The sequence below is a fragment of the Trifolium pratense genome, linkage group LG5 (assembly GCF_020283565.1).
Source record: "Trifolium pratense cultivar HEN17-A07 linkage group LG5, ARS_RC_1.1, whole genome shotgun sequence".
Lineage (NCBI taxonomy): Eukaryota > Viridiplantae > Streptophyta > Magnoliopsida > Fabales > Fabaceae > Trifolium > Trifolium pratense.
Window position 1 is genome coordinate 32,938,341 of NC_060063.1, and position 12,422 is coordinate 32,950,762.

The window sequence follows — 12,422 nt, forward strand, 5'->3', positions numbered from 1 at the left end:
AATCGAAAATATATTAAATCACTTACTCATCTTTACTACATGTGACAAGTCCCTAATTTGAAAAACTATCATAGTATCATTCCTCTTACCAAAAGATTTCCCTAATGGATCTGAAAAGTCTAAGAATTAGTAAATAGTGATAGAGAACGGTGTGAAAAGAAACCTTCTCCACATTCAAAAACCTATGTCTACAGCAAAAAAGGGCATTTTTCTAAAAATCCGAAAATGACATATCAAACCTGTATAGGAGGAGGCACATTGAGGGTCAAGGATAGGCTCAGGGGTCGGCCCGGTCCAGCCTGACCCGGCCCGAGGGGGCCCGTTCATATAAAGGGGCTGGCCCGGCCTGACCCGTTAACTTCGTGGCCCGGCCCGCCTAGCCCGGCCCAATAAGTAAAAGCCTATATGGCCCGATGGACCGGCCCACTAATTTTCAGTTTTTTTTTTTTGAAAAAAAAAAATAGATTCTAGTACTAAATTTATTTTATATCTAAATATCCCTATATTTTCTCACATAATCTCCCAAACAATAATATCATCCTCTTTATCCTCATCAAACAAACAAACAAATCTCTAACAAATAATCTCATCATAATCCAAAAAGTTTTGTCATATTATTATTATTATTATTATTATTATTATTATTATTATTATTAGCGGCCAGTGTCAGTTTGTGTGATCCACATTTTCTATTTTGCCTTATGTTTTGGTGAGTTTGTTAATAAAAGATTTTTACAGCTAAAAAAAAAAGACGCGTCTTATGTTATGGTGAGTTTGTTAATAAAAGTTTTTTGCTGCCCAAAAAAAAAATTAAGGGTATTGTTGTTATTATGAAAAGTTCACACCAAATTTTTTTGTATCCTCTTTATACATAGGTATAGATTTCCACCTCGTATCTCAGTATTTTATATCTACTTCTAATATAATCAAATTAATTACTACCAAAGTTACTAATTTATCCTTAGTAGTTTTAACTATATTCCAAGTTTTAACTATATTCCAAGTTTTATATCCTTCATTGTAATTTCACAACAAAAAAATATAGAAAGAATATAAGATAAATACAATAAAAACATGATATGCTTAGAAATATGAATAAAACAGATTATAGATAGGAACAAAACACAAATAATAACAATAAAACGATAATTTGTTTTAAAAAAAATAATAAAACGACAAAACTAATAAAAAAGATTATATATAATTTATGCGTAAAAATAGGATCAAAATATAACAATAAAAAAATTATAGAATTTTTTAAAATATTTTTTAAATTTTTTAAGGGGCCGGCCCAGAAGCCCATGGGCCGGCCCATGACGGCCCATGAAAAAGCCTGGCCCGATAAGGTCTGGCCCGATAAGGCCCGGCCCGCTAAAGTCTGGCCCGATAAGGTCTGGCCCGATAGGCCTAATAGGCCGGCCCAATAGCCCAACCCATTTTGACAGCTCTACACCCAACCCCAATGATAGGCTCAGGTTGCGCCCAAGGTGGCTTTTTATGTTGATTTCACTACAGTTTGTGATTACATCGGCTACGTTGCAAAAAAGACAAGATGTAAACATTCATCTAACTACTAACATTGCCATTTAAAGAAAAATACTTGAACTGATAACTACGGAACTAATAAAACTTTGATTAAACTGATGAGACCAGAGGTGCATGTTTTAAAGCATATAAAGATTTTTTAATGTACAACCTACAAATAGACAACTTAATATTTAATGCAGAACATAAACAAAAACAGTTAAAAAACTGTCAAAATGTGAATCTAACGTAAAAGTGGCGAGTCAATACAAAAAAATCCCCTCAAATGAGATATTACAACCATTCTTCCTCTTTTGGCTTCGTATTTTGTTTATCACAGCAACATGAACCTGTGCTGCTCTCTCAACAGTGTCCTTTCTCTTTCTTAACCTATTGCGCCAGTTTCCTATTGAACATTGTTGAACATATACATTGCTTGAAGTTAGCTTGCGCCACAAGCTAATGGTATATGGTAGCTGCAGTAAGAATAATGTAGGCTAGAAGTAACACTTGCTTAGCTGGCAAGTTTGTTACAAGTTTGTTACAAGTTTGTTGAAGTTAGTTCAAGTTTGTTAGAGCTAGTTCTTTGTATATAAGCCAACTTCATGTATCATTACATTTGATCAATTCAATAATAAAGAATCCTTTTCTTCTTTGCTCTCTAATTTGCTTCCATTATGAGTTTGTTACTCATCTTCTTCAAGAACTTCATGATGGTATCAGAGCTCTTCTGAGCTCTGCTGCGCATCCCTCTCGTTTTTTTCCTTGTTTTCGTTATGGCTCGCGGTGGTCACAACAACACCGCCGGTGGCAGTTCAGTCTTGACCTACACTGAACCTTCTAACAATCCCAGCGACATCTACTATGTGCATCCTTCTGATGGTCCTAGCACGGTTGTGGTGAAACCGTTGCTCAACTATTCGAATTATCAAGTTTGGGCGCGTTCTATGCGCAGAGCACTTGGAGGTAAGAACAAATTCGAGTTTGTTGATGGTTCCATTCCAATTCCTACTGATTTTGATCCGAACTTCAAATCTTGGAATCGTTGTAATATGTTAATTCATTCATGGATTCTCAATTCCGTGGATGAATCTATCGCTTCGAGTCTTGTTTTTCTTGAAAACGCCATTGACGTTTGGAATGAACTCAAAGAACGTTTCAATCAAGGCGATTATGTTCGCATTTCTGAATTACAGTGTGAAATCTTTGCTCTTAAGCAAGATTCGCGTTCAGCTTCTGAATTTTTCACTTCCCTCAAAGTTCTATGGGAAGAACTTGAGGCTTACATGCCTACACCTGTGTGTTCATGTCCTATGAGATGCATTTGCAATTCTGGTATTCGCAATGCAAAGGAGCAACATGAAATCACGCATTCCATTCGATTCTTGACTGGCTTGAATGAGCATTTCGATCCTGTGCGTGCTCAGATTTTAGTGATGAATCCGTTACCTTCTCTTAACAAGATTTTTTCTCTGGTACTGCAATTTGAGAGACAGTATAATTCCACACATCTAGATGAATCTAAGGTACTCATCAATGCTAGTGATTCGCGTAGAGGCCAAGGCAGAGGCCGTGGCGCTGGTGGTTATTCTCCAAACAATGGAGGCAATAGGTCGAACACCTTTGGCGCAAAGACTAAAGAGTGTTCTTTCTGTGGAAAATCTAATCATGTTGTTGAGAATTGCTATAGGAAACATGGTTTTCCTCCTCACTATGGACGCAATTCAGTTGCAAACAATGCTTCCTCCCAAGCCTCAGAAGAAAGGGAGGATAATGATGACACAAAGAGTATTCGAGACAGTAACACTGATTCTTCTTTTGGCTTGACAAGGGAAGAGTATAATCAGTTGGTTAACTTGCTTCATGCTTCAAAATCAAACAATTCCAATGCCTCCTCTAGCAAGGTGAACATAGCTAGTGGTCATGTCACCTCAGGTATAACAAATCTTGCTTATTCACTCACTAGTTCCACATGTGCACAATGGATTGTTGATTCTGGTGCAACAGATCATATATGTTCTTCTCTGAAAAGTTTTAGTTCATATAAATCCATACCTCCTGTTCATATCAAGTTACCTAATGGTAATGCATCTGTAGCAAGATATGCTGGAACTATTTGCTTTTCACCAGAATTCCTTGTGCAGCAAGTTTTGTATGTTCCAGATTTTAATTTGAACCTGATTTCTGTGCCTAAACTTTGCCTTGATAATCAGTACATAGTTAGTTTTGATAATGAAAAATGTTTGATACAGGTAAGGAAGAATTTGAAGATGATTGGTTTGGCTAACCTTGTGGAGGGATTGTATCACTTGACCATACCTGATCAAAACATACCTTTCACAGCTTCAACTTCCATTAATGCCTCATCTCAGCTTCCTTCACCTCATCACATACCTTCTGCAGCTCTTTGGCATTTCAGGCTGGGCCATCTTTCACACAATAGATTGATGGAATTACATAAAACTTTCCCTTTTGTAATCCCTGATAATAATTCAGCTTGTGACATATGTCATTATGCTAGACATAGAAAGTCAAAATTTACTCTTAGTAACACTAAAGCAAATAAATGCTATGAATTGTTTCATTTTGATATTTGGGGTCCCATTTCTACCACTTCTGTTAATGGTCACAGATATTTTCTTACAGCCCTTGATGATTATAGTAGATTCACATGGATAATATTGTGTAAAGCTAAATCTGAAATACCTAAACTTGTTCAGTCCTTTATAAACATGATTGAAAATCAATTTGAATGTCATGTTAAAACTATAAGAACAGATAATGGACCAGAATTCTTAATGCCTGCTTTCTTTGCTTCTAAAGGCATTATACATCAGACTACTTCTGTAGAAACACCACAACAGAATGGACGTGTTGAACGAAAGCATCAACACATCTTGAATGTTGGTAGAGCCCTTCTTTTTCAATCCAAACTCCCTAAACAGTTTTGGTCATATGCAGTTTTGCAAGCCACATATGTAATCAACAGAATTCCCAGTCCTTTGTTAAACAACAAATCTCCTTATTTCCTTCGTTTTAATAAACATCCTGATATGAATGAATTGAAAGTTTTTGGCTCATTATGCTATGCTTCCACTATCCAAAATCATAGAACAAAACTTGATCCTAGAGCTAGAAAATCTGTTTACTTGGGACACAAGCAAGGTGTGAAAGGTGCTCTTTTGCTTGACCTCAACACTAAAGCCATTTTTCTCTCTAGAAATGTCACTCACTATGAACATATTCTACCTTACCAAAACCCTAATCCTACATTCCATTGGGAATATCACTCAGATTCTGCACAATCTGATGATACTCCAACAACACCATTTGTTGATGTCATTGAACCTTCACACATTCCATCTGCCACTCCATCCATTCCTCCCATCATTGACCAACCTTCACCATCACTTTCTAACCCTGACACTGGCACCAATGATCATACTACAGATCATGGTGACACTAACCCTATACCTAACAATGATCATCTGAGAAGATCCACTAGACCAACACATAGACCAACACACTTGTCTGATTTTGTTTGCAATCTCTCTACAGGTTCAGTACAACCATCATCTCCAGGTATTTCTTATCCCATCTCTCATTTTCATTCTTGTACTAACTTGTCTGCTACTCATAGCAAGTTTGCATTGTCCCTAACCACTGATGATGAGCCAGTCAGTTATCACCAAGCTAGTATGCAAGAATGTTGGGTTGAAGCTATGAATGCCGAACTTCAGGCTTTACAACAGAACAAAACATGGATATTTGTTGATGCACCTCCCAACATTAAGCCCATAGGGAGCAAATGGGTTTACAAAATCAAGCACAAAGCTGATGGGACAATAGAGAGGTACAAGGCACGTTTGGTAGCAAAAGGGTATAATCAGGTGGAAGGGATTGATTTCTTTGAGACATTCAGTCCTGTTGCTAAGATTACTACAGTGAGAACCCTTATTGCATTAGCTGCTATAAATTCTTGGCATTTGCATCAATTAGATGTCAACAATGCTTTCTTGCATGGAGATTTGCAAGAAGATGTATATATGTCCATTCCACAGGGTGTTCATCACTCTAAGCCCAATCAAGTTTGCAAATTGCTCAAGTCACTTTATGGATTGAAGCAGGCCAGCAGGAAATGGTATGAAAAACTGACAGGAGTACTACTTGATCAAGGATATGTGCAATCCATTTCTGATCATTCCCTTTTCACTCTTCATCATGGAGACAAATTTACTGCTCTCCTAGTGTATGTTGATGACATTATACTAGCAGGTAACTCACTTGAAGAGTTTAGCAGGGTCAAACATTTGTTGGATATGCAGTTCAAAATCAAGGATCTTGGACAGTTGAAATATTTTCTAGGGATTGAGGTAGCTCATTCTAAGGTTGGCATTACTATCTGTCAGAGAAAATATTGCCTAGATTTACTCCACGACACAGGGTTACTTGGAGCAAAGCCAGCTAAAACACCACTTGACAATTCAGTCAAGCTTCATCAAGATGCAGCAAAACCTTATGAAGATATAGCTGGATATAGAAGATTGGTTGGCAAATTATTGTACCTCACAACCACTAGACCTGACATAGCATTTGTAACACAGCAGCTTAGTCAATTTCTTTCATCTCCTACTCAAACACATTTTGATACAGCTTGTAGAGTGGTGAGATATCTCAAAGGATCACCAGGAAGAGGTCTTCTCTTTCGCAGAGATGCTACATTGCAGTTGCTTGGCTTCACTGATGCAGACTGGGCAGGGTGTTTAGACACTAGAAGGTCTACTTCAGGATATTGCTTCTTTCTTGGATCTTCATTAATTTCTTGGCGAGCTAAGAAGCAACACACTGTTTCTAGAAGTTCTTCTGAAGCAGAATATAGAGCTTTATCCTTTGCATCATGTGAGCTACAATGGCTGGTGTATCTACTTGCTGATCTCAATGTCAAGTGCATCAAACCTCCTGTTCTCTATTGTGATAATCAGAGTGCCTTGCACATTGCAGCCAATCCTGTCTTTCATGAACGAACGAAACATCTAGAGATTGATTGTCACTTCGTTCGTGACAAGCTTCAGCAAGGCATCTTCAAATTGCTCCCAATTCATACTTCATGTCAGCTGGCTGATTTCTTCACCAAACCACTGCCTCCAAAGTCTTTTCTGTCCTTTATTTCCAAGCTAAACATGCTAGACATCTATCATGCTTAGCTTGAGGGCGGGTGTTGAACATATACATTGCTTGAAGTTAGCTTGCGCCACAAGCTAATGGTATATGGTAGCTGCAGTAAGAATAATGTAGGCTAGAAGTAACAAACTTGCCTATCAAATGGTTAAGGCAGTAAAACAACACTATGCACAAGGTTTCATTAAAATATCATAACATTGTTTTTTTTTTTTTTTGCTTTATACTAGATAAAGACAGATATAATTCACAAGTAAAACAAAACAATTGACCTGTAATCTCATCCGAAAGATGGTGAAATATCTTACTAATCACAGCATAATCATAATAGTGAGGATATATAAATTGCATCATAGAGCCATTCCAAAAAAAAATTGCATCATAGATTGCAGAACAATAAACAATAAGAAACAAAAAAACATATAAACATTTGAATAACTTTCATTAAAATTAGTATTTGTGAAAATATAAATAGGGAATTAGTAACAGCAGGTTTATAAATAAGTAAACCCCTGTGTCGCAAGACATGTATGAGTTTGATCTATGCCAGCAAAAACGAAATGTCCAGCTACTAGACAAGAGTCTGAATTCTAGACATCAGATACCATAGGAAATATACTTTGTATTTAAAACAAAACAAACAAAAAACATATTAAAAAGAATGAAAATATTCACATATTTGCAAGAGATCATATGGTAGTGCATGTTTGTTTCATCATCTATAACAGAACCGTATGGATATATATCATCATTTCTCTGGCATTTCATATACTATATAAAAATTTAAATAAAAAATTTAAAAAATACTTGTTCCTATAAAAGGGATTAAGATCAGACATAGTTTTATCCCTCACCATAAGGCTCTAGAAGACCAAAGTAAGACTGGGTGTCAAAAACATATCAATAAATCCAACATCGAAATCAAAACAAACCACAATAATTATTATAACTGAAAATTAAAAATGTATAGAATTGGTTAAAACGGAACTTACTAGTCTACTTCTACAACCGTTTCAAGAACAGACGTAAGCTTTTTCCATTAGCAGGATCCTTATATTCATCCACCTTGTATCTTTTTTCATTCTTTTTCTCTCTCTCATCTATATGAACATGGGCAACTGTATATAAATCCTTCTTCTTATTGGCAAATGCATACTCCGCATTTGATATATAAAACCCTTTCTTGTCTAAGCTTGTCGACTTCACTTCAATATAATTGATGATGGTTCCCTCATTATTTTTGACCAACAAATCATAAGGTAAACCAGATTCTTTTATTTCATTCATCCATGTAACCGTAGCTGTATCTCCATAAGAGCGGGAGAAATACTCTGATGCATATTTTTCGCCTTCTAACCCTGTTTCTATGGCTTCCTTTTTTGATTTTGTTCCATGTTTCTACAATAACAAAAAAAAAAAGTAAGATTTTTAAAAAAGTATAGGACTTTTGTTGTACAGCAGTATACTTACAGTCCCTCCATGCCAATTGTCTTTTCCATAATAATACTCATAATCCAATTCACTCTCCTCCGGTTTATAGCCATTAAAAATCTTTGTATGGGCTGCAATGTACTTTTCAGAGACGGTATTTCTCAAGACTGCAAATAATTCATTCTTTGGGTGTTTTGAAAGTAGGTCATCAACATCCTTTTTAAGTTCATCTGCAATAATACTAAATCTTTTTGTAGCCTTTGAAAACAAATCATCAAGAGTTTTAACATATTTCTCATATTCTACTTCTTCGGTTGAAGGTAGCGGTAGATCAGGCTTCAATTCCTCCGAAGTTGAAGGTTGTTTTTCAGCAATTTTAACTCCTTTCTTGCTATTTTTTGGTTTTTTTTTAACGGCTTCACTTTTGTTCCTTAAATTCATTTTGAATTCATCAAAATTTTTCCTGCAACAATTAAATAGATAGTCAATGTAAGGAAACAAATTAATACTCTTAAAATTAAAAAAAAAAAAATCCTTAAAGCAGTAAGTAAATTACCTGAATTGAGACTTGATAAAATACATTTGAAACGCCAAGCAACCTATTTTCTTTAGATTATTCTCAAGGGAAATTACAACTTCATGATTGAAACTCTCATCTTTTTTCAGATTTATCGGGGAGTATATTTGATCAGAAGCCAATCGTAGAGTTTTACTAGCAGGACTAAGCAAGTGGAAGTTTTTACCCTTAGCTTCGACCAAACGAGGTAAACCGGTTGGGATATCATTTTTTCTTATTGAGTTATAACCCATGTAGAGGATGTCTAGAAGCACAATATCACCGTCAAAGTATACCAGAGCTTCTTTTACAAGTGTGCCCTCTGATATTGAAAAGTCTTTGACCTTTGTATATCTGCAAATATAATAACAAAACTGTATTAATACTCCAAATATATTAAATTCTAATCATTTGAAAAGTTGGATCAAATAAAACATACTTTAGCCACTCATCAAAAGTAAGAATCTCGGTGCTGATATCCCTTGCTGTATCCTCAAAAAGTTTTTTAAACTCTTTGTTGATGGATGCCCCATACTCCCAAAATAATTGCAGCAGCAACTTGCGTTCAAGAAAACTCAGGGAAGTAGGATGTTTTCTGTTCATAAAAAACGACCATACAATTGTTAGAGTTCAAAGTTCAAGTTTAAAGATGCAAAAAAAGAATAGAATAAAAATTGTAATTATGACTTACACAATCTTTTGAATTTGAATGTCAATCTTAATAAAGCCTGCATGGTTGATAAATCCCTTATCTTCTTCACAAATACTATCATGGTTACATATAGTCACATGATCACTTGTTTCACAGCTAAACAGAAACATTTGCTCTGGTAGTAGGGATGGCAGAAAAACCCAAACCCGTGAGACCCACCCGAACCCAAACCCAAGTCAACGGACGAAACCCGAATTGACTGGGTTTGGGTTTGGGTTTGGGTGACACCCGAAAATATGGGTGTGGGTTTGGTATCACTCAAACTCAAACCCACACCCGAAACCCATACACCCACCCGAAACATGTTAAAATTACCTAAATACCCCCACATATATATATAAGTGTAAAAGTAAAATTAGGTTTTTCACAAACCACAAACCAAAATTGTGTTTGAATTTTGCTTGAAAGTTGGAAGAACTTAATTTTGGTTTAGTTGTAATTTAATTTCTTGAAAGACTATTTTGTAATTTTAAATTCCCTTGTAATTTTAAACCTATGTTTTTGCTAAGTGATTGACAATATGTTTAAATTCCATTGTTTTTGCTTAAATTTACCTTGTTTTGCTTAAATTTGCAAAGTAGTACAAAATGTGTTGTGGGTTTGGGTTTGGGTGTAAAAAACCCGAACCCAATGGGTGTGGGCGTGGGTGTGGTTTTGCTACCCGAACAGATTTGGGTTTGGGTTTGGGTTTGGGTGTTGATTTTGGGTGTGGGTTTGGTATCACTCAAACCCGCACCCGTGGGCGCCCATTGCCATCCCTATCTGGTAGATTGGGGTGAATTGCTGCAATTATTACTTCGCCTGAACAACCACCACGATCAAACTTAAATTCCAACTTGTTTTCATCCTTCGTAACCTTGCAATCCCATTCAGAATCTTCGACTTTAATTTTAATGTTATAAGGAAGATGGTGAACATCGATCTCCAACTCTTTTCGAGTATATAATTGTGATGCAAAATCGTCAGACTTCAAATCCATATTCTTTAAAAGATACAAATATCTGCCGTATTCATCCATCTTTCTTCCAAAATCTGAAACCAAACCAATAAAACATTGTGTAAGTGAAACAAAGTGAGACTCATTGTGAGAGAAATCCTAAAGTTTGATAAAGGAACAAATATGGCATTTTCAACAGACAACAACAAGCCCCTTGCCAACAGCCTGCTGAACAAACAACCACGCACACATGGGACAGCAAAACAAAAATCTGTTCCACACAACAATGAAGGACTGTGACTAGATGATATAATAATAATAATAATAATAATAATAATAATAATAATAATAATAATAATAATAATAATAATAATAATAATAATAATAATAATAATAATAATAATAATAATAATAATAATAATAATAATAATAATAATAATAATAATAATAATAATAATAATAATAATAATAATAATAATAATAATAATAATAATAATAATAATAATAATAATAATAATAATAATAATAATAATAATAATAATAATAATAATAATAATAATAATAATAATAATAATAATAATAATAATAATAATAATAATAATAATAATAATAATAATAATAATAATAATAATAATAATAATAATAATAATAATAATAATAATAATAATAATAATAATAATAATAATAATAATAATATGCTACAAGTTGTATCAATAGCGTACAAGTCAAAATCTATACAATGATAATAAAATAACAAAACCTATAGATATGTTTCATGGTTTTTTTCCTGCGCTCAAATCACATGAGATTCACAAATCTATATACCCAATTCTTGAGATAGTGAGGGATAAACAAGAGAAGATTCTCCTTTATCTTTGAAAGCAAACACACCGTGATTTCCCATACCCATTTTTAAGAGATGGAGAAACAAGAGAAGCATATCTTAAAAACCCTTTTCAAACTAAAAGTAAACATAGAAAGATGTAATGGAAACCAAGAAGAAAATTTAGAGCATCTTTTAGGGCGTAAATTGAATTTGACATACCTGAGTCTTGAATTTCCGGTGGCGTGGCGAGGCGGCGGTGTGTGTGGACGTGTAGTCGAGTTTGCGGTTGCGGTTTGCCCTTTCACCGGAAGTGACAATACGAAACCCTATTCTTGAGTGTTTGCTTGTTCCTTGTGAAGTGTTGTCACCGGAATTAACTCCACTTTTCCCTTCTCGAGTGTGAAATTAAGCTTCCAAGAATAGACAATACGAAACCTTGAGTGTTTAATTGTTCCCTGTGAAGTGTGAAATTAAGCTTCCAAGAATTCTTGAAGAAGAAGAAACAATACGAAACCCTATTCTTGAGTGTTTAGCGAATGATTTGGTCCCTTTCTTTTTTTGCTGAAATATAATTTTCCTCTCATTCAAATTTTAAAAAGAAATATTCAATTTTTAAAAAATATATATGTATGTGTATTTGGGACGGATTTCACACAAACAAACTACTATTAGATTGAGATTTTCAAGGATTATTTTCAAAAAAAAAGTCTTAAATATTTTGTGGGATTTTAAAATATTTTTCTTAAAGACTTTTTATTATTAAGATTCTTAACACTAGATTTTAATGAATTTTTAACATATATTTTTCAGATTTCAAAATAGTTTATGGATTTTTAAAATTTTGAAAGATCCAATAAATTTTAAGTAAAAAATAATGACTATATACCGAATAATATATAATTAATAGAAAAACCAATTAAAAAAAAGCTTAAATATGTTTTTAGTCTCTGCAATTATGCCTTGTTTTTTAAAAGAGCCCATTTAAAAAAAAATTATTCTAATCCTTGCAATATCTCAAAACTTTTAAAATAGCCCCTGACCTGGATTTCTTGATGACATGTCACCTGGATTATGACGTGACAGACGTTGAGTAAGATTTAGAGCTGACGTGGCCAATTTTTAAAACATGTGGATTATCCAGGTCGGGGGCTATTTTAAAAGTTTTGAGATATTACAGGGACTAAAATCATTTTATTTTTTTACATGGACTTTTTTCAAAACAAGGCATAATTGTAGGGACCAAAAGCATATTTAGGGT

General features: G+C 34.4%; 1 protein-coding gene and 1 non-coding gene across 2 annotated transcripts; both read right to left on the reverse strand.

The window, feature by feature from the left end:
• Positions 1-1,613: 1,613 nt before the first annotated feature.
• LOC123885679 lies at positions 1,614-11,427 on the reverse strand. Its single transcript, XM_045934981.1, has 9 exons — positions 11,384-11,427; positions 10,540-10,609; positions 10,164-10,433; positions 9,381-9,516; positions 9,129-9,284; positions 8,690-9,043; positions 8,173-8,596; positions 7,695-8,100; positions 1,614-1,930 (listed from the first exon to the last, which is right to left on the reverse strand). Exons 3-8 carry the CDS (start codon positions 10,417-10,419, stop codon positions 7,705-7,707), a joined length of 1,722 nt encoding a protein of 573 aa, XP_045790937.1. The 5' UTR covers positions 10,420-10,433; positions 10,540-10,609; positions 11,384-11,427; the 3' UTR covers positions 1,614-1,930; positions 7,695-7,704.
• Positions 7,386-7,461, reverse strand: LOC123887813. The gene has a single exon (XR_006801806.1). It is a non-coding gene; the product is annotated as a small nucleolar RNA Z195/SNORD33/SNORD32 family (small nucleolar RNA).
• Positions 11,428-12,422: the final 995 nt, after the last annotated feature.

Excerpts from the sequence above, each read along its gene's own strand:
- LOC123885679 (XM_045934981.1), bottom strand. The coding sequence starts at position 10,419 with ATGGATGAATACGGCAGATATTTGTATCTTTTAAAGAATATGGATTTG. Across the intron at positions 9,285-9,380 it reads ATTCAAATTCAAAAGATTGT|AAAACATCCTACTTCCCTGA; the intron begins GTAAGTCATAAT and ends TTTTATGAACAG. Across the intron at positions 8,101-8,172 it reads ACAATTGGCATGGAGGGACT|AAACATGGAACAAAATCAAA; the intron begins GTAAGTATACTG and ends TTGTTATTGTAG.